The sequence below is a fragment of the Chionomys nivalis genome, chromosome 17 (assembly GCF_950005125.1).
Source record: "Chionomys nivalis chromosome 17, mChiNiv1.1, whole genome shotgun sequence".
Lineage (NCBI taxonomy): Eukaryota > Metazoa > Chordata > Mammalia > Rodentia > Cricetidae > Chionomys > Chionomys nivalis.
In genome coordinates, this window is record NC_080102.1 from 25,439,032 (window position 1) to 25,460,271 (window position 21,240).

Genomic DNA, 21,240 nt, shown 5'->3' on the forward strand with positions numbered 1-21,240 from the left:
GAGGGAGGGAGAAGGAGGGAGGGAGGGAGGGAGGGAGGGAGGGAGGGAGGGAGGGAGGGAGGGAGGAAGGAAGGAAGGAAGGAAGGAAGGAAGGAAGGAAGGAAGGAAGGAAGGAAGGAAGGAAGGAAGGAAGAATTTGCCAGAGCTTTCACGGACATGTTCATGGACTCCATTATTGTCAGTCACTCACTCACTACCTGTGAGGTCCTCCTGATAGGCACTGGCCACCATTTCAGATACTGGAGACATTCAGGCCATACAACGTTTCTTCCCAGACCTCAGAATTTAAAAACTCAATGAAATCTATATTTTGTCAGAAAGCAAGTGAATAACAAGAATGAATGGAAGTTCTGGGGAAGGGCAGGCCCTGTTCTTCTCAGACAATGGGCAGAATCTTCTCTCATAAGGTGACATCTCATTAGCGGTTGAAGGACAGAGACGTTGATGATGACAGTGACACAGGCACGGGGAAGTGGGTACAATTGGGATGGGCAGCACAATGATTAGATATCACTAGGGCAGTAATCAAAATCTAACACTGTCAAGCAATGAGGTGGAGTGACCTGGAAAGCCTTAGATTCTTGTTGCAGGAAGGGTAGGTGATGATACAGGCTGAGTGTGAGTGTCAACCCCCGGGACCTTTAGAAAAGAGAATTTATAGTCTGCCATGGTCATGAGAGGCAAGCGGACGGTCACCTTGTCACTGTAGTCATGCCTGGCCACTGGAGTAAAGTACAACTGAAAACTAGTCACAATGTGGGGAGCTCAGAGAAGAGTGTCTCTTGTGACCAAGAGCTCTAAGGTGGAATGGGGAGGAGAAGGCTCATGATTATGTCACAGCATTTTGTAAAATGAAAAGATCTGTCAAAGTAAAGCAACAGTCCTAGAATAAAGGGTACCTGAGACATAGCATCAGAAAAGAGCACAACTCTGAGAATCATTTCAACTCTGCTTGCATGATTCAAGAGTTCATAGCCATCCGGCTGCGGGGCTATTGGTTTCCCCCTTTTCATCTTTGTACACTTATATTACTGTGAGGGATGCAGAGATGACTCAGTGGCTAAGAGTACTTGTTGCTCTTGCAGAGGATCTAGGTTCACATTCTAAACAAATGGCTCATGACCAACCTGTGACTCCAGCTCCAGGGACTCCAGTGCCCTATTTTGTCCTCTGTGGGAATCAGGCATATACATGGTGCACACACATTCATACAGGCAAAATTTATAATATAAAATAAAAATAAATCCTTTTCAAAAATACAGTGAACACTTTATCTCTTTAAAACAGCAAACCAATTTCCATTTCAGTGTTTCAGAACTCAGGAGAATGCTACCTGAAAGAGATCTGATGGGAGGGCCATGGGAATGAATGAATAATAAAATACCTTACCTATAGACAGCCAGGTCCAGGATGATCTGATTGTGTTTCTCATCATCTTTCAAAGAGAAATCAAGTCTATAAAGGACACATGGCGGGGCGGGGGATTGGCTTTAGTACATTGTAAAGATAACCCAAGCATATAATCAAAAGTAAATGACAACTGGTATATAAATATCCTCGAAGCCAAACATACTTTGCTAATTGGACAATAAGACATCTATGTTAATTAAAAAAAATTTAAGAAGCCTGGGTAGACTATGGACAAATTGCTCTTGCTGACTTTGTTTGACATGTGAGTTTTAAAGGTAAATCATATGCAAAGCACTTGCTTGGGTTTGGTGCAGAGATGGAGACACCTGGTGGCCAAAGTGCTCTTTTCCATTTAGTTTGAATTTGCTAGAACCCAACTAGACTATGGCTGTCCTTCTGGGGACATAAATGCTGCCCCTGTTTGCTGTGCTTCGGACACCCCGTCCCTCAAGTCCCTGGCAGTCTTCCTTCTTTTTCCTTATCACATTGTCTCAACCCCTTTCATGCTGCCATCTCTTTTGTCCTGAGACTGTCAGCAACTTATGACATCTATTTTATAGCTAAAGAAACAGAGGTTCACGGAGATGGACATGTTCAGAGAAAAGGCATGGGGACCTGGATAGGCAAGAGCCAAAGCCCCTGACCCTTCAGCTATACTCCCTGGCTGAGTTCTAAGTATAACTGCTACACTGGCAGCATATTCCACGGAATTACTTGGTCAGTTTCATTTTGAGCAACTCACTTACTAAACTGTAATCAGTATAAGGGAACAACATTAAACAATAGACACAAACTGTTTGGAAAATACATATTAATCTCTAATTTTGGCTATTTTTTTTTCAGGTCTGCTGTGGCAAGGAATCTTGTCATTCCCAACAATCTAAACACACAGGCTTCTTCAGGGTCTGATACAAGCCCTGCACTCCTCATCTCCTGGGAGCCTTCTGTGTGCTGTGCTCTGTGCTTTGATACCTTATCTATAGTCAGTTAATCTGAACTCTCTTCCTGTGTAACTTAAAACCAGTTTTCGAGGATTTTTATTTTTGTTTCCCGGTGTTGAGGATCACTAGAAAGAAAAGTTCCTACAACTTTCCCTTTATCTCTAGTAATAGAACCCCATGAAGCACATGGCTACGCAGAATAAAGAGCCCATTTTTTATCCTCCCCTGATCCAAGGTTAGAACATATGAAAAAAATGTGTTGTGGGTACTTCCCTTAAGAAACAATGCGTGTATCCTTTCCTGAGTCCTTTATTCAGCCAAGAATAACAGATCGTGCTAACACATAAATCGTGGAGTCGACTTATTAAGCTGCTATAGCTGTCTAGGCAAAAGGCAGCCTTGACTCACTCTGGAAGTGAAGGAGCTGATGCACAGGTGGACGCTGGTACTATCGGAATAAAAGTAGGTGGTGATCACTGATCAAAGGCCAGGAGAGGAGAATCGGGAATCAAGGGATCTGCACTTTAGCATCAATGGGTGCATAACTGTAACTGAGATGGAGGCAGTGGGAGGCAAACATGGTGGAGAGATGAGAGCAGTAACCAGGGTCAGAGAAAACAGCTGTCCTTTCTCAGTCGTGTATACCAACAAACTGATGCCACCTGAACAAACTGACTGGATACTGAAGCCTTGAACTCAGGGCAGAGGCAGGAACTTGTCATGCAGTCTGAACCCTGTGATCAAACTACAGGACTTATTTTTTTAATTACTTATTTTGTCACATTTAAATGTGTTCCATATGTGATGTGTTTTGACTATATTCTTTTCTCTCCCACTAAATCCCCCCAAATCCTTTCCACCTGTCTACCCAAAATCATGTTCTTTTTCTCTATCTCGAACAAAACAAAACAGACCAAAAATAATAACAACAACGAAAGCATGGCGTCCATTTTGTGTTGGCTAACTATTCCTGAGCATAGGACCTGTCCTGGAGTGAGGCTGATATACCCAGTGTCACTCCATTGGAGAAGACTGATTTTCCCTCTCCCAGCAGACATCAACTGTGAATAGCTTCATGATTTGGGGTGGGCTTTGCCCACTTTCCCTTCTTTGTGCTGGGAAAAGCCACAGGATTTGATGAAGTCCTGGCCCAGAAAACATGACAAAAATAAAGAAGAGCAGCTGAGAAACTTCCTCTAGAGCTCACATAAGCAGGAGGTCCATCCAAGGATACGAGCAAGAAGGGCCCACTTGAACAAGGAAGGGGATGTTGCTGGATCCAAATTCCCGAGGCAGAATAACCATGAGGCCTGAGCTTTGAATACTCACTGTGCAATGATTGGATGACTAAAGTTTCGGACAATGCATTATTCAGAAGTGGCTTTAAGAAGAAACAAAAAGAGCTGTGTGGTGGTGGTGCATGCCTTTAATTCCAGCACTTGGGAGGCAGAGGTAGGTGGATCTCAGTGAGTTCAAGGCCAGCCTGGTCTACAAAGTGAGTTCCAGGACAGCCAGGGCAATATAGAGAAACCATGTCTTGAAAAACCAAAAACAGGGAGAAGAAATACAAAGCAAAATGTCAGAGACTGAGTACTGACAAGTCTGCTTAAGAAATCTGACTACTGCTTGGGGCAGAGGAGCAGAAGCTGACAGACACTGGGGGAGAGGAGGTGCTGTTTTTGTTAAAGTTCCTGAAGTCTTCCTGTTCGCTGGTGCCATTGGTCTAGTAGAGAGGTGCTGTCAGAGATCAGGGGTTGTTGAGAAGCTAAACCTTGGATGGTAAGAGACAGAGATGCTGAATCAGTGAGTCAGCAAGGGGGCTGAGTTTTCACAGCAGGTTCAGCCACCACAGAAGAATAGTGTCTACCACAGAAAACAGAAGATGCCTGGTTGATTTTGTTTTTTCGGTGAAGAAACAAGGTCTTTGGTTAAGCCTATGGGAACATCAGGCAGTGATGGAGATGAGGAGGAGGAGTAGGTGTGAGCACTGCCTGCAAGCCACTGAGAGAATGCTTTTCAGGACAGTACAGGGCAAACACAGCCGACTTAGGACCTGTGGCCTCTCACCTGCACAACGCGCAACAGGTAAAGGTGGATACCTCACTCCATGCACACTGAGCAGGGGGAATGCTCAAGATTAAGCAGTGCCTGCATTTGCGAGTTGGTGATGATGGACAGAGGGAAAGAGGGGGCTGAGGATGAATTTCTGTGAGGGACATAAATACTAAATCAGGAAGAGAACACAGTGTCGGGACCATAAGCACAGCTAGAATGTGTGTAGGTTCCTACATGAATGGTGCCTGTGGCTGCCAGAAGGGAGAGAGTCTGTGACACCGGAAATGATGTTCAGTGAGTTGATGATGTTACAGCTCAGAACGTGGGCTACTGATGGCAGCAACTTGAGAAATGAAACCAGGATCTTGTGACTGAACTGAGGGGACAAAATATGTCAAAAGTCACCAGGAATGAGAATAGGGTTGATGAGGCAGAGAAATGGGGATCTACGTGTTAAGATCTTCCATGAACAGAGAGGGCAGGTTGGGGACTGACTGGGGTTATGTAGAAGACAAGAAGAGATGGACATTCAACAGGGGCTGCAGATTTTAGGAAAAGGGCATCGGATAGGCTGAACTTTACCTGAGGTGTGTGGAGAGAAGGAATAGGATCAATGATAAAAGCAGAAGTACTGACCTTAGTCCCTGAACAAAGAAATACATCACCTGAAGGAGGAAATGCTGGTTATGAGTCTGTAGGATCCAGACAGGGTAGGTGGATGGTAGACAGGGTCAGGAGGGGAGGGAATTGGGATAGACATAAGGGGATATAATCCTGATGAGGACAGACAACCTGGGACATGATGGAGGAGGGATGTCCAAGGAATCCAGGGATAAGGGCAGTAAGGAGGAATTTCTTCAGAGAGGCTTCTCAAGAGAAGTGGCTTTAGGACAGGTAGGGTAGTTAGTGTGGGAACTAGGACCAGGTGCTCTGTCCAGGAAAATGCAAGGCTCTGAGGGTCTCCCTTCTTCCCCATCGGGCTAGAGACAGAGCAGCTCCTGTCACGTGCGCTCCCACACCAGCAGTACCTAGCCCAGAGTCAGGAGCTGCATTCCTTTCTGCTGGATGACAAGAGAGCATGCCACGCGGGAGACTGGAGACTCGATCGTGGAAACCATCACCCCGGGACAGTATGTACAAGGCCAAGGCATCAGCTTCATAACTGTGTAACTTGGGCCATATGGCTGACCTAAGGAGATGTTATTCTGTGTCCCAAACATGCTTTCTGTGGAGAGGAGCAATGCCTGGGAGGACTCAGATTGTCTTTGTTGTGGTAATGGCATACAAATGAAATGATGGCAATAAATGGGTTTTGAGTAATGAAATGAAGCTAATGAGATTTAGCCCATAGGCTTGTTATCTGCATTATGACTATAAAAGGCACTGTGGGTATGTTCTCTAGTCATCAGCTTTCAGACAGATAGACAGACAGGATAGCTCAGGTATTCTGAGACTTGAGGCTTTCCAGGTTTTTCTCTCTCTTTGACTGAGGTATTTCTAGCCGTGCCTTTCACTAGCTTTTGAATGCTCTGTAGATATGTTCCAGGGAAAATGCAGACATAAAGGAGATGCCTCGGAGTACTCAGACAGATTGCCTTGTGACAGAGTCTCAAAGATTCGTAAACACAACAATGACGCAGTGACAGTTTTCAGGCATAAAACTGTACATGGTACAGGATTTCATGGGATGCAGAAAGAACTAAGATTCCCATATGTCAGGACTGTTTTCTAGAAACCAGGAGAATTATGTGCTAGAAATAATCAGAGATGTCTGGCTTCTACCCATGCACAAAATGACATTCCTGTTACCCCCATCAAACTGATTCACAAGGGTCAACATGCTCCCGTCAGAGGAAGCCTGTCACGGAGACCACAGCAGTGTGTGTGTGTGCACTAGTGCAACCCTCGGTGTCTCCAATTGTCCTCACGTACTTGGCTTCATTGACATTCAGGACCTTCCCATCTTCTGTGACCAAAGTCCGGGGTGGTTTCACTTTCTTCTTATTTCCACTTAAGGTGATGGGAAAGACGGGGAGCAGGAGTCATCAAGAAAAACAAAATGAGTATGAATATAAAAATTACTAATACATCTTTGTGAAATACTTTAAGAAACTTAATAAGGCATTTATAATTATATTTGCAATTCATTTAAGACTCTGTCCTCTTAATCCTAGACTGCTAGTTAAAAACCAAGCCAAGTTTTACGTGGTTATAGCTCTATCTCCAAAGCAAAAATGTGACCAAGACAATTTGCCAGGGAATTTGAATTGGGGAAGTAAATTCCCTTTCATGAAATATTCATGAATATTTAAATGAGTCTATTTTATGCATGATTTACCCAGATAACTGTCAATTCTCCACGTGTGTGTATGCAACTTCTGCTTTAGTTAAAATGACAATTTCTGAAATGCAAGTGAAAACAATCCTGTGGAGATAAAGACACTGGTACATAAGGAACCTGTTACCTGACACTTCTCCCAGCATCATTTCCAGGGCAAGTCCAGAACCGCTCAGAATACCCATCAGCACACGACTGATTGGCTCTACTGTGGTATAGAACATTGAGCAGCACCTCACAGCTGTTAAAAATGCATCTGCTCCTTACACACTGATGAAGGAGAAGGCTGACGGAGTATTCAGCAGCAAATATACACCACGGAAGTTTACTTTTTTTTTTTTTTTTTGTGGAATTGTGAATTACAACAAGGGGTGTGTACATGCCAGGAAAGTTCTAGACCACTGAGCTAGGCCGAAGACCACTCTTTATCACACTCAAACCCCATTAGAGGCTGATTTACACGCAGGTTAGAGGTGATTTACACAGTTGCAGGGAGAGGAAAAAGCGGGGTGTTACCAATCCACACATGTTCACTCTTACTATGCTGAATGGCAGTACAGGAGAAAGTAAAATGCAATATGTGAAGCAAGAAGTCAGCACGTGTTTTTCTTTACAGAAATAACATTTGAATAAGTAAATGGGCATAGGTGTACGCAAGAAAGGATGATATAACCATAGGTAATCATGTGTCTTGAATTGCTACTGTCTTTTAATAGAGATTTTGTGTTAGCTGACTTTATTGTTCTAATATCACATTCTTTTGCATGTTAAGAAAGTTTCCTGATCTGATCCAGCGATTTTAGTGAGTTGGGTCAAAAAATGAAGCCAGAAACACCAAGCTTCACTATTATCAGGACAGACAAGAGTTTAGGTAGGGCAAGAGGCACACCTGCGTTCTTGCTTTCTCACAGCCAATGAAAATGTGTGTGTATTTAAAAAGGCAGGCACACCTCAGAGACCAAACAGGATAACTGAGACCTCCATCCAAATATGCTGTATTTTTTAAGTATTAGGAAGAAAAACACCTTCTTGGTTTTCTAGATTGCTTTAGATTTAATGTAATATAAATTATTTACTCCATATATATTCCATATATATAATACATACACAATCAAAACATATTCAGATACATATGTTAAGAATACTGTAAGTCTACAAACATGCAGAATTTATATTTCAAAGGGCTCTTAAATCTGTATAGAATCTTCATGTTTAACTGGCTCATCTGATTTTCTCAAAAAAATAATATAGTGGAGTGTTAAAACAGGTCAGGCCATATGTTCTGCTTAACAAAGTAGGACCAGATGAAAACTTAGGTACTTGCAAGCATGACAGCAGGGGGTGGGGTCAGGACATGGATGCTCATTTTCTGATGTGACCCTCCTGCTCTTCTCAAAGCAATGTGTGGCCTTAAACAAATCACTACGTTTTGCATCTTCCTGTCTCTCCAAACAGTGAAGAACATTGCATTAATATAGGATAGATTTTTAGTATTCTTCCTACTAGATTCTTGTTTTTCATTGACAATCACAGAAAAAATGTTTTTTTTTTCCCACCACATTGCCATACAGACAATTATTGATGTATTGATGACATTCTCAAGCTCACAGATTCCAAGTATCCTTGTCAGTGATATATTTTACATACTAGATTTCAGCATTGACATGGAGTGGTAGGAAACAGAGCCTGTCTATGAAAAGCTGCAATTGACAAAAGCATTGCTTACGAATCCTAGAAATAAAGAAGTAGTGAAATTACTTCTAAACTCTTCAAAGTGGCATTGCACTAAGTCTAGGAGAGATGCACCGTGAGAATAAAAAGCTTAATGATTCTAATTCTAATTCTTCATTCAAATTAACAGAACAGACTTAAAGAAATTCATTCACCCCACAAAATAATCTTTTTCTTTGAGCCTTACGCAGTATTTTTAACTGAGGCCAAGCTATTTCTAGATATATGAGAAGTGAATTAAAAAAGGAAACTCCACCTAAAATGGCAAAATCCATGATGTTCTAAACTTAGATTTTTATGTTAATAGAATATAGCAAATAAAATTCAACAAAAAAATCTTTATTTGGAAGAGGCAAGATTCATGGGTGATGGTTAGTTGTGGTTTGGTGCAGACAACAGGCAAAGCATCTACATTGTGAACACACAGTCCATCAGAGAGTGTTGTCTCACTCAATCATAGGAAAATGGAATACCTTGATTTTTCTTGGGCTTTACGCTGTTTTTCCATGTGTCTAAGAGTTTCCAATCTAGATTCAGGAGTGAACAAAGAAGGTTTGTTCCAGAATGCCATGTCATCTTCACTTTCGTCTGATTTCTTTGTAATGTGTTCCTCTTGTGTTTCTGGTACCTGGAGATGGTCTTTGTCCTCTATGGAAGATGGGCTGGACAAAGCAAACAGACCCAGAGCATGTAAGGCCAAGAATGGACATAGGAGCTTCAACTTTAATGCTTCCTCTTATGATTTTCCTCTGTTAACTTCATATCTGTGAATGACAAATGACCTTAGGAGTCCACATTAGCTAAATTGGAGGAAATTATTGCCTTATCATGAAGGCAGACCCTCATCTCTTATCTTTAGAATATCGCAGTATCCAGTTGAAGTGTGCAGATGCCTAGTTAATGTGAGTTGACTGGGGAGCTTTATAAATAGTAGAGATTTCTGAGTTCTCATTAGAGTTGGGGCCCCTGGGTCTTTGTGGAATCTTGCAGGAGGTTCTGATGACCAGCTGGACATGGAGCTCACTGAGCCTTTGTGATTTCCCCACATCCAGCCCTACCCTATCACACCACCCGCTCTCCACACTGTTCCTTGTTCTGGCACTAATAGACAATTTGATCATTCGACATTCAGGTTCTTCAGTAACCTCTCCCTCTAAACCCTTTCAGGAGACGTGAGGGACTTTCCAGGCTATGCCCTCCACTTTATTCATGGTTAACTTCTGATTATGCTGCTGGATACAGCAGCCACTCTCTGTTCTCTCCTTTATCCTGTTTTGCGTATTGTCTGGGAATTAAATGATCTCTCTGTGTAATTGAATGAGATTACACCAAGATTACATTTGTTCAACATGAATTCAAGACATTTACTGAGCCAGAATCCTGGGCAAGATAGACTGTAAGACCACTTTCAGCACATGGTTCTGTTCCAGTTGAGAGAAAATGATACAAATGAACAACAAACACTGGCAAGGACTCTCTCCCTTCACCACGCCCTAGAATACACACTCTGTTAAAAGCTGGTATTCAGTGTAAACTTATTTGAAGCTACAAGTTCTAGGTATATTAAATAATTACTCAGTATTCATTAGGTTTGGGGGTTGTTAACAGAAAAGTCTTATTTAGTTGATCTTCAGGAAGAACACTATTTTTTTATAAAGGCATTAATAGGGAAAAATTACTGAAATTTAGATACTACAAGCAGAACATAGAAACAAGTTCTGCTTGGGTTGTTTTTACATGTTATAAACTGCAACTAGACATTTCAATGAATAAAACAATGAAAATAACTGAAAGAAAGTGCTCTGCCCTAGAGCTAAAGTTCTTTCCGGAGCAGAAACATCAACCTGTGGGGGATCAGTAATATTCTATAGTATTCCAGTTAATTATCAGTGGAATAATTAGCTCCATCTTAGATAACATCTTCTATAAAGTAACTAGTTGGCTTTCTTTCATTGTTTACAATCTAAAACTTTAAAATGGCACGCGTGCGCAAGAGAGAGAGAGAGAGAGGGAGGGAGGGAGAGAGGGAGAGAGAGAGAGAGAGAGGGAGAGAGAGAGAGAGTCAGCCCCTGTTCCTGCTATTAGGATTTCCATAAGAGGACTGGGCTACACAACTATAATATATACAAAGAGCAACTAGGTTGGTTAAGTCTCTGTGAGCCCCTATGGCCCCAGGTAAGTCGACTGTGTGAGCCTTCCCATAGTGTCCTTGACCCTTCTGGCTCCTAAACCCCTTTCTCCTCCTCTTCCACAAGATTCCCAAATTCTACCTAATGTTCAGCTGTGAGTCTCTGCATACCCCACCATCAGTTGCTGCATGATGCCTCTCTAGTGACAATTGGGCCAGGCACCAATCTGGTCACAGGAGATGGTCAGTTCAGGCTGCATATCCGCTATTGTGACTCTTTTACTGGCTTTGGGACCCTACTTCTCATACTGGGTCATCTTGCCCAGCCTTAATGCTTGGAGAGGTGCTTAGTCATACTAAAACATGATATGCCATGCTTTATTGATACTCATAGGAGACCTGCCTTTTCCTGGATGGGTGTTGGAGGGGAATGGGGGAGAGGAACTAGGAGGGGGGACTGGGTGGTGGAGGCTGCAGTTGGGATGTAAAACAAGGAGATGAATAAAAAATCCTCTACTTATAAAAAGCCAATACTACTATTCTTCTAAATGAACAGAACAACAAATGATCCTACTGACATGCTGTCCAGAGGTGACTGCACTGCTGTCCCAACATCAGAGAAGCTTCTTGCTGCAGACCCACAACTACACCGTGTGCAGAGAGTGAGAGACTTTGGCGCACTCAGACCTAAATGGGATGTCTTATCAAACTCCTCCCTCAAGGCTCAGGATCTATGTGGAAGGGGTGGGGGCAGAAAGATTTTGAGGGCCCGAGGTGATAAATGTCTCCAAGGAGACAGTGTCTTCCATATACATGAACACTGATGAACACAGGAAATTATAGCAACCATGAAAGCAAGCACAAGACCTGCACAGGTTCAAGCCAGACAAAATTGGCACTGAAAAGGGAAGTGAACACAGAGTCCCACCCCTAGCTAAGACGCCTGTTTGCAATTGGCAGATGTTGGAGAAGGAAACTCGGTTTTCTACAATGGAGTGTCACTGAAGAAAACAATTCAAATCACTGAGAGGAAGTGTTTTGCTCTAGAGCTAAAGTGTGGTATACCAACTCTAGGGCAGGCTGCGAGCCTCATACAGTTGGTCAACAGAAATCAGACTCTGTGGTATGGTATGTGTGTGTAGTATGTTGTGGGGTGTGTGTACACATGTCTGTGTCTGACACACTTGTGCGCTGTTTTTTGTTTTGTTCAGTGTTTTTTTAAGAAAGAGAGAGAACATGAAGTGGGAGGGTAGAAAGAGGGGAAGATCTTGGAGGAATTCATAGGCTAAACATATTAAATTAAGAATCTAAACATATTAAATGAAATTCTCAATAGATAAATAAAAATATAGAAAATATTTCAGAAAGAAAATCCAGTAGTATCATTAGCTAAGTGATTGAAGTCTTCAAAATCAAATCAGATTCAAATGTAGGTAGCCGGTGCTAAAATGTAGGAACTCTCCAGAGAATGAACACAATTCAATCTTCAGCACTGCTTTCAAGTCGCTCTTTTGTCCCTCTTTCTACCTGTCAGCAGAACCTACCATCACTGTTGAAGAATAAACTGATTTCAGCTAAGACTCATTTCCAGGCCTTAAAATGTCTACTGTTTAAATAAAACTTGAGACTCCCATCTAAACTTACTCCCTCTCCAAGTTCCCATCTGGCTGGGCCCAGCTCACAGTGGGTTTTGCCTGGGAGAGATGCACGGTCTCCTTCCACTCTCCTGCCTCACCTATTGCTCATCTCTGTGCTCATCACTGTGCCTGGTTAGATTCTCCAGCCTATGTTTGCCTGGGAGGATAGGAATGAGAAGTAGGTGATTGAAGTAGGCCCACTTGACCATTGCTCCCTTAACCTTGCTGGTGCTGACTCTGTCCAGACACTGACTTCTCTTTTCTGAGGTATCTTGGCCATTTTCAGAGACGCCATAAGAGTTCTCCAACCACAATGTTCCCTGCTGAGGCGGTCGGTATACTTGGTTGATCCTTCTGGGACAACTCCTGAGTGTCTGACCCTGACAATTCATGTCACAGACTCTTACTGTGGCCACTCTTTTGGTGGTATCCTTTCAGAACACCTCAAGCCTGATTCCTCTTAACATCAATACTTCCTTTGCCTGTGAGAGAGTCCCAGGTCAGTACCATGGGAGATTCCGGCAGTACCCCTTCCATGGTCGCTGTGCTCTAGGCTGTGAGATAGTCCCAGGTCACCACCATGGGAAATGCTGGCAGTACCCCTGTCCATGCTCACTGTGCTCTAGGCTGTTACAACTCACTACCCATCTCTCCCACTTGTCATTAAGCAGAGAGGGAAGACATTCACCTGCCCTTCCCGTAGACCCTGAATCTCAGTGACATTTTTTTCTGAAACATTTGGGGAGGCACTTTACTTTTCCTCTCTATCTAAACCAATGAGTCAATAGTCAGCAAGTACCCTACCTAGCTTGCTTCACTCAGGGCTTGAGTACAGACAGACAGATGCCATGTCGTGAAGGATTTCATAAGCAAGATAAAAAGGTACCAAAATGACTTTAACTACATTAAGATCTTTTTAAAGAGATGTCACTATAACGCATTCTGTCTGGGTGGTGGAACAATAGCTTCTTGCTTAATTGTTTATAAAGCATTTGTATACATCTGAAATACTTTATAATTATTATTTTCTCAATTTTAAGAAATATCTAATACTTTCTGATGTAGAACTGAATCAAGTGACTATAATTGTGATCATGTAAGATAAATACCATGAAAAATTCAGATCCATACAAGATTAGAGGGTTATTAATCACATTTTAAAATGCATTCACTATATAATTCACAAAATAGGATGTTTTATGATGCAATCAAAATTATTCATTATATAATTGTGTGATTTGCATTTAACTTTCTAAACTATTCCTGCCTTAGAAATCAAGGTACACCTGTTAATTCATCTTCCCTGTACATGTTTAGAGAGATTTCTTTTGGTATAATTTCAGATGCAAATGCAAGTTGCTGGTTGGGAAAAGCAATTTTTCTAAGAAAAGAAATCCTTCTAGCATCATGGGATGCTCATGATTCCCTGCCCCCTTGCCGTATTGTGTCCTGGAACACAATAGATGCTGTGAACACTTTCGGTTTTGGCGCCGGGGGGCGGGGGGGGGGGATACTGCTTCTGTTTTAGTGGGAGTTAACAAGAAAACAAACCACTGATCTACGCACCAAGCAGCATGAGTGTCTGTGTACCAACGCCCATCAAAACCTGGGCAGCTTTTCTTCTTGTCTTCATCTTCTTCCTCATGTTTCCTCTGAGCCTCCTCTTTCTCTTTGGCCCGTCTAAGGCAGTAAGCTTTCTCTTGTTCTCTGATTTGCTGTTCAACTGCTGGGTAATCCTGTAATGCCTGGATCCTTTCGGAACGCTCTATTTCTTTGCCATCCAACCACTTAAACAAAAAGCACAATTATTCAATTCAGCCAAGCAAAATGATTTATGCCTGTAATACTAGCACTCAGGTGACTGAGGCAGGAAGACTTCCAGGAGTTCAAGGCCAGATTATGCCAACTTACAAAGGTAGGAAGGAAGGGGGTGGAGAGAAAGAAATGTAAAAAGGAGGGAAGATGGGAAAGGTCAGCCCCAAGTTTATGTTGATTGATATATTTTTAAATTAGAAATAATAATGCCATGGCAACAGAAAATTAAAACAAAGTAATTAATGGGAAATATCAGAAATATTTGTCTAAATCAATGCTTATTTCATACAAGTAATAAAGTTTACAAAGCATCATTACTGGAAATAAATGGGTCTTCTGTCAAAATAATTAACGACAAGCTCTCAAAATATTTCTATTAATTTCATAACTGCTCACTATATTAAGAGTATTGATGCTTAAAGCAAGTCACAGCTACTGTAACAATGGCATTCTGCAAGCTTCTTCATGAAAAGAACCTAATACAAGATCATGCGCCACCCTGGAAAATGTTAACAAAGTGGTCTTTGTTGCAGACAGTATTTACATGATATTTATATAATTTTTACAAATTAAAATGTGTACATACAGGATGAGATGGTGGTTCAGTCAGTAAATTGCTTGCTGAACAAACATAAAGACTATGTTTTACCCCTTGTACCCAGGTAAAAAGCCAGGCATTGTGGTGCACACAGTAATTCCAGAGCAGTGGAGCTAAACACAGGTAAGGCCCTGAGCTCTTTGGTCAATTAGACTACCCTCATTGGTGAGCCCTAGGTCCCAGCGAGAGTCACTGTATAAAAACAGACAACAAATGGTATACAAGGTGACTCCGTAGGAGGAATTGTACCTGAAGTGATGCTCTGCACTCTCTCTACGTATACATACAATCCCAAAATGTATCCGTGGCCCCGTGAACACACAAGCACAGACATACATACATGCCCCACTCAAAAAATACAAGCAAATGGTAAAAACAAAATGCCAACTAATATACAAAATGTCAAAGCTTCCAGTTCAAAGAGATCTGTTATTAGCCCAGCCCCATTCTACAGAAAGAGGTAGGCGATTTAAATTGCTACGCTTGGCCAACAACGGTTTCCCTCCGTGCCTGTGATAATAGTCACTGCGAATGTCACCACATCTGGTCAAAAAGACTTAGATGTGATATAGTTAATGATCTTCAGCAAGCAGCTGGATTACTATCGGATTATAGAGAGCCTATAAGTAAGAAAGTTGGAAGTACAAGCATAAGCCTCAGAGTTACAGAAGTAGGCGTAGACAGAGGACTTGAACTTGTGAATTACATAGTCTGACTAGTTCCTGGACCCATTTGCCTACTCACATTTATATATTTAAAATGTGAAGAATACTGAATTCCTTTCAAAACCTCAGCTCCTTTTTAAAGCCATTCTTGACCATTTTAAAAAAAGGTTTATCTCTCTTTTTGTTGTATGTGAAGAGATAAATCATGCATCATTAAACTTCATTATATAAAACTGAAAAGAAAGGAAAGAAGGAAGAAAGGAAGGAAAGAGGGAGGGAGAAAGGGAGGAAGGGAGAGAGAGAGAGAGAGAGAAAGTGGCCATAAACCCAAAGATACAGTTGCCCTCTAGAGGTGGCAAGCAGCAAGGTACATGTTTTTCCTTATGACTAAGTGTCCTTTCTATACCTACATTTCACATTTCAGACCTCTGACCCTCTGAACCCTAAGGTGAATTTGTCTAGCTTTAAGGCTTTAAATTTGTGTTAATCTGCTGAAATAGGAATAGGAAACCAGCACAAAGTGAATTTAAAGAAAGACAAATTTAATGAAGTATAAAATTGCCAACTATTAGGATAAGTCATATTATACATTAAAATGATACTGAAGAGATGAGGAAGCATGTTTCATGAGACTCATACAGCTGCTATGCACAGACTAGAGACTTCATTTTAAGCTTCCTGACAGCTAACGTAAAAGAGAAAAACATTATTAGTTAGATGTTTGATTTTTTTCACTCTCTTGAATTTTAAAATATATTAATTTCTGGCTTCCATCTAATATCTGACTTTAAAACAGATTTTGAAAGGGGAGTGTCATAATGGAGATCAGGAGAAATGTTTTATACTATCTGCAGAGAAATACATTAGCAGAGTTCCAGGCTTTCCAAAGGCTTTGCTTCCAATATCCATCCTTGAAGGCTGAGGCCATGGCAACAACACCTCCCCTGAAGCTATCATTTAAGGTGATAAGTGGCTGCAGTGTACTTTCTAAAAGCAACTCAGTTCAAGCTTGAGTTAAGGTGTAATCAAGCTGGAAAATTCTGAATGGAATATATTCATGACATAAGTAAAATAAATCTCTGCAATAAGCACAATATGTAAATTTGCAAGTAAATATTAGCATGTGCATGTAAATAAGACCATAAAATATTAACATAAATATGAGTTGGACATTATTGTATTAGATTGGGAAATTCTAGTTAAATAGAATTTTTTAACCCAGGATTCTGATGAACTTTGGGAAGGAAGGTGATGTTCTTGGTTGTGTCTGGAGCATATTTGCCTATTTGATTCATAATGTCTTCATAAATGTTTTAAATTTTTATTTAATCACATGTACTGTTCCTAAGAACATGACAAAAGACCCCTCTATCACCTTCCAGACTAGAGACCGCATACAGAGAAGTGGCTTCTCAATTCCACACTTATTGATAACTGTACATGGTATCCATGTTTGCTAGTGATAATTCTCATGGGTCCACACTGATGGTAACCACGCATGGATACGCACTTACTAGTGATAACTTCCTTGGTCCAGGCTTACTGGTGATAACTGTGCATGCGTCACTACAGAGGAAAGCAAATGGGGCTTCACTAAGGTACCCTAAAGGAACAATCAGCATCCAGCTAGAGATGAATAAAAAGAAAGGATCTGCAGCTCACAGGTTGGATAGTAAGCTAACACCATGCTGTGTGGGCCATGGTCAGTCCCCACTGACTACCTAGAGTGATGCAGACTTCAGGAAACCCCTGTGAATGGTTGGGTCTCCTCACACATTCTCTGTTCTTGGAGGCTGAGTTGAAGTTCTAAGACCAGGACCATAAAAATTGACTATTTGGACATAGGTATGATTCATTTGTGGAAAAAAAACAAGGACCTAAGAAGGAGCCAACTCAGTCTAATTTTCTACTAACTTCATCTGGACCATTTGTTCTCCCGAGCTATGGGGTAAGTGGCTTCTGTCATTTAAGCCACAGATAAACGGTGCTTTTCTCACTGCCATTCTAGCAAATTAACACATTTACCACCACCACTCCTTTCAAGCACACCTCACAGACCTTCAATGACACTGTAGCTAAGATGTGAAAGTGCACTGCTCTGTTTCTAAACATCGGTAAACACATTTCCTAATACTATTTTTCCACAAGCACCAGTGGCCTTGTGTGGAGGCTGAGTGGGTGCAGCCTTCTGAAAGACTTGATCCACTGGCTTACATAACTGGGAGAGCAACAGTGGGCATGTGTATGGTGGACAGTGGGGGTTCAGCGTCAGACTCGGGGAAGAGCACAGCCCTCCTGTTCCATTTCCCAGGAGTGTCAAGCCAAACAGGGAGAAGCAATTCTTTGAGCTCCAACTTTGCATCACTAATACACTTCACGGTTGAGCCTGGGACCTCAGAGACATAGTGAACAAATCCCCCTGTACTATTCATAGCCAAATCTAATGCCTAATGATATCTCACAATGTTGACCTAATCACAGGCACATAGACAAGTTCAACTGTGGAGACCATGCGGTCCCAGTCCCTGATCCCTTCAGGTTAATGACGTCCATGTTCAGTCACCAGGATCCAATTCTAACATAAGCCACTTTACTTTATTCCTTTTCTAGGAAGATCTCGTGGGATGATGGCCACTTAGCTTACACGTTAAAATGATTTATCTCTTATTCTAGGTTCAATTATCTGACTTATATATTCCTTTTCTACGAAGATCTCGTGGGATGATGGCCACTTAGTTTACACATTCAAATGATTTATCTCTTATTCTAGGTTCAATTATCTGACTTATTTTTATAATCTAAGAAATTTTATATCAGAATAAATGTGTTCTAAACTCTAGCAATTGTTATGCCCAGATCATGGAGTCCCCCCAAAACCAACTAGGAGTCAGAGTCCTGTATGTAAAAGCAAAGGGCCTTTATTCTTTCTTTTTTTTTTTTTTTTGGTTTTTCGAGACAGGGTTTCTCTGTGGTTTTGGAGCCTGTCCTGGAACTAGCTCTTGTAGACCAGGCTGGTCTCGAACTCACAGAGATCCGCCTGCCTCTGCCTCCCAAGTGCTGGGATTAAAGGCGTGCGCCACCACCGCCTGGCGAGAGCCTTTATTCTTAAACAAGTTTGCAAACTCAGACTCTCCGTGTGTCCAATGTATTAGAATAATCGGAGAGCCCCAAGCTCAGTTAGGGTTGGATTTTTATAGTAGCAAAGGTGGGGGTGAGGGATTTCTAAGGTTCAGTAACCCTGATTGTCTGACATTTGTCTAGGGGTGTCCTGATGAAAAGTGATGGGTGTGTGCTGGCAGGTGATCTTATCTACAAGGGTTGGAACATTAGGAATTTCCTTTTGATGATCTGGGTAGACTCAGCTTATGGTCTTTCTTGGAACCAGGTAATGCTTTAGGGTAAACTGAGAATCAGGCCTACATTGAACTTGTCATGACTAGGTCCTATAGTAGTCAGCGATTTCTCAACCACAGAGAACATTGAAGATAGAAAAACAAATATCCAATGAGAACTAAGTCAATCAATGCCATAAAAAACAATCCATTCCCAATTTTTTTTTCTTTTTTTTTTTTTTTCCGAGACAGGGTTTCTCTGTAGCTTTGGTGCCTGTCCCAGAACTAGCTCTTGTACACCAGGCTGGCCTCAAACTCCCAGAGATCCGCCTGCCTCTGCCTCCTGAGTGCTGGGATTAAAGGCGTGTGCCACCACCGCCCGGTCTCCATTCCCATTTTTTTATTGCAGAAGCTTAGAGTCACACATGGACTGAGAACTTTGGATTTGTGTGAAAACTAATATTCTCAGTTGTGTACTTTCTCTAGAATCATATTTTTCCTACATATTATATCTAATATTATTCCAAATAATATTAGTTCTAAAATTATTAGATTTTGGGAATACAGTGGCAAAATATGAACATATTATGATACACAGTTTTGTATGTGTCCAGGTGACTCAGAAGCCAAAGGCTAGAGGCTACTCCGAGTGGTCTCTCATCGCAAGGATCACTTGTGAGTGGTCCAAAAGAAAAAAAAAAGAAAAAGAAAAATCCAAGGGACCCCAGAACCCAAAGCGAACACACTGCTCAGCGTGTGTAGTGCTAGCACTAGAGGACTACTCTGGGTCATCTGATCACGTTTTTTGCTATGGGAAGCAACCAGAGATGAATGTCAGCAAAGGCTCAACCATAGCTGTGAAGGCTGTGATTGGGGGGTAATCCCCCCATTTCTAGAAACACCATAGGATTTCCAGAAGCTCAACAGTCAATTCCTTTGTTTCAGAGAAATGGTTTAGCTGACTGAAAGGGAAAAACTCACCACCAAAACTGCTGGTGTGCGTAGAGGTTGGCATTCAGGCAGATAGAATGTGGGGCTATTGTAAAGAAACCCTGTTCCTGAGGCCAGGGTTCCACATGTCCTCAGCCGGCCCTCTGTAGATGACAGGGAACATGGAGAGGGCCTGACCAAGTCACAAGCATCAATGTAATGGTAAAAATAAAATGGTGCCATTCCTTGAGTGGTGGCAGCAGGCAGCAGGCCACAAGGGGCAGTGGGTCCCAGTCAGGGAACAGCATGACCAAGAGACCTCGGCAGATCAGTAGGGCCCACAAGGATCCACAGCAGGTGACAGAGATGGATAGGCATGCCATGCAAAGTGAGGTTGGATATTTATTTAGTGGGATATGGAAGGGAAAGGAAAAGGAGGGAAGGGGAAAGGAGAGAAGAAGGGAGAAGGGGAACAAGGAGAGGGAGGCAGAGAGATAAAAAAAGAAACAGAGATGGGGGAGGAGAGGAGAAGTTACCTCTTCAGGAGAGAGATGGAAAAAAAAGAGGAGCTTAGGCTGGAAGTGGAAGGAAGATCTTCTTGCCTCGGAGGGGAGGGAGTGGGCAGGGCTTGTCTCTTAAAGGGACAGGATAGACCACTACAATAAGGGGCCATAAAATCTATCAGGAGCATCACGTTTTTGGGGTGACTTCTGCAATGATCCTAGCCACAGCAAGATTATTCCAGGATAGGGGTGTGAGAATTAGAAATGTTATATTGGAAGAACAGAGATAAGAAAGAAACACAGAGACAGGATAGTATCAAGAGGGCAACTCAGTATCTCCAACATACCAAGTTCACCATACACTTTTATACCATAATACGAGCAGGGGAAGAAGGCAAAAGACTGCTTTAACATGATACAAAAGACAACTAGAACAGTTACTTGCTCCAATACTTAAGACATCAAGTCAATAATTCCAGAGTAAAGTATTTGGTGTTTGGGCAGTGAACCTATCATAGAACAAGTATTCTGCAGGCAGCTACTCCCTAATTCAAACTTACTATTTCAAAAGAATAAGCAGAAATAAGCTTGAATTCTTTGACCTTTGGTGAGGGTGGAGCAGATCTAACTTTATGTGCCATTTTATGTCCAAAACACCAAGTAACCACACTCTAGGTCAAAGTGTTGTCAAAATCTGACCTACAGACAAGGTGGAATAGGCTCACATGTTTGGGTCCTGAGAAAAATTTATATATATAAAATATATATCTTTCAAAAGACTCCCTTGTCACTGATCACAAGCATGTTCCTGGAGTGTCACACTCGGGACATTAGAGGCCCAAACTCTTTCTCCCAAACCTCATCTTAGTCACAGTGTGTAACTATAAAGGCATGTCTTTTAGTGTTCTGTGAGCTGTTCAAGTAAATTAATAATAGATCATAAAAGCCCTGATTATAAACAGAAGTATAGAGTAAAACCTACAAGGACTCATGACTGGCACCTAACCTTGGGAGGCAGTCTGGCAGGCTTGGGTTGAGAACTGAACACCATCTCCTGTAGTATCAGGAGTGAACTAGATCAAGGACACCAGATGCTGAAGAAATGACCCACTGTTTGATGTGCACAAGACAACCTGGTACATTTATGTCAGAAAAAC

At 41.9% G+C, this 21,240-nt stretch overlaps 1 protein-coding gene across 1 annotated transcript in view; it reads right to left on the minus strand.

The window, feature by feature from the left end:
• The window catches only part of Dnaaf11 (dynein axonemal assembly factor 11), a 91,889-nt gene that overhangs the window by 51,207 nt on the left and 19,442 nt on the right, over positions 1-21,240 (minus strand). Inside the window, exons 5-8 of the mRNA XM_057792318.1 lie at positions 13,807-14,027; positions 8,949-9,137; positions 6,339-6,416; positions 1,390-1,455 (exon numbers count right to left, since the gene is read on the minus strand). Coding sequence (XP_057648301.1) covers positions 1,390-1,455; positions 6,339-6,416; positions 8,949-9,137; positions 13,807-14,027 — 554 coding nt within the window. The remainder of the gene's footprint in view (positions 1-1,389; positions 1,456-6,338; positions 6,417-8,948; positions 9,138-13,806; positions 14,028-21,240) is intronic.